This window comes from Cyprinodon variegatus, unplaced genomic scaffold, assembly GCF_000732505.1.
Source record: "Cyprinodon variegatus isolate N-32 unplaced genomic scaffold, C_variegatus-1.0 Scaffold1466, whole genome shotgun sequence".
NCBI classification, from domain to species: domain Eukaryota; kingdom Metazoa; phylum Chordata; class Actinopteri; order Cyprinodontiformes; family Cyprinodontidae; genus Cyprinodon; species Cyprinodon variegatus.
This window is the reverse complement of record NW_015151919.1, coordinates 19,427-20,400: the sequence shown is the minus strand read 5'-3', so window position 1 is coordinate 20,400 and position 974 is coordinate 19,427. Positions and strand designations below refer to the sequence as shown.

The 974-nt window shown below is 34.5% G+C and overlaps 1 protein-coding gene across 1 annotated transcript in view; it reads left to right on the top strand.

Annotated features, from left to right (window-relative positions):
- chst11 (carbohydrate (chondroitin 4) sulfotransferase 11) overlaps positions 1-974 on the top strand; it is a 122,409-nt gene that overhangs the window by 118,433 nt on the left and 3,002 nt on the right. The window contains exon 3 of the mRNA XM_015403220.1: positions 951-970. Within this exon, the coding sequence (XP_015258706.1) occupies positions 951-970 (20 nt within the window). The remainder of the gene's footprint in view (positions 1-950; positions 971-974) is intronic.

The window sequence follows — 974 nt, the reverse complement described above, 5'->3', positions numbered from 1 at the left end:
GTGCTCAAAGATGACCCTGCACATTTAGAGGATGTTTGGCTCAACCTGCTGCTGTGAAGCAGGATTCTCCACCATGAACAGAATCAACAATAAATCTGGATCCAGGCTCTGAGTGAGCTCCTTGATATGTGCTTGAGAATGGCTTAGTCTCCGGTTAAACCCAGGTTTAAAGCCTTGCAGGGCAGCCTAAAGCCCACTGCCAACATTAAGACAGAGAAAAGAAAATAAACACTCAGTTCAGGTGTTCTATAAAAAAAAATCAGTCAGGGAATTGTCTGTATACCAAACTGAATGATTGTTGTTCTCTACTTCAAAAACAGTTTAGATTTTAAAATGGAAAAATTTTCTATTTTTTATATTTTATATTTAAAAATTCAATGATTAACATGGATACATAAATACCTCATTTTATTTTACTGTTAAATTCTGTTTTAAGTTGCGCATTACAATTAAAAACATCTCCGGACCTTTACTGGTTGTTGATTTTTAATTGGTTACTTCGCTTTAGAACCTCATTGAAATTCATCAAATAGGTGTAAATCATCACATACAGTCAATGCTGCTGCTGCTGATGAATTATTATTTTCTAAAGATTTCAATAATTCTTTTTTAATCAATCTAAACAAAACTTGTGAAGTAAAAATATATATATTTGTATGGATTGACGAAAAAATATGTCGCACTGTCTGACCAATGCCAGATATTTTGACACAGACCGTTAATTAACAAAGCAGGAAGTAGAATCTGTTATTTAATTAATTCCATTTGTTAGAAAAGCCATTTTTACAGAAACATTTAGATTGGTTTTATTAGTGTTTGATCAAACATTGGTGGAGATTCTGAACAGGATATTCAAACAGCCTGGTTCCAGCTGGGAGCATAGATAAACTTTTATAGAAGGCCCTTCTGAATGCAGATCTCTCTCTTCCTCTCCTCATAATTTTTTGCAGTTGGACCCATCGGCCCTCCACCAG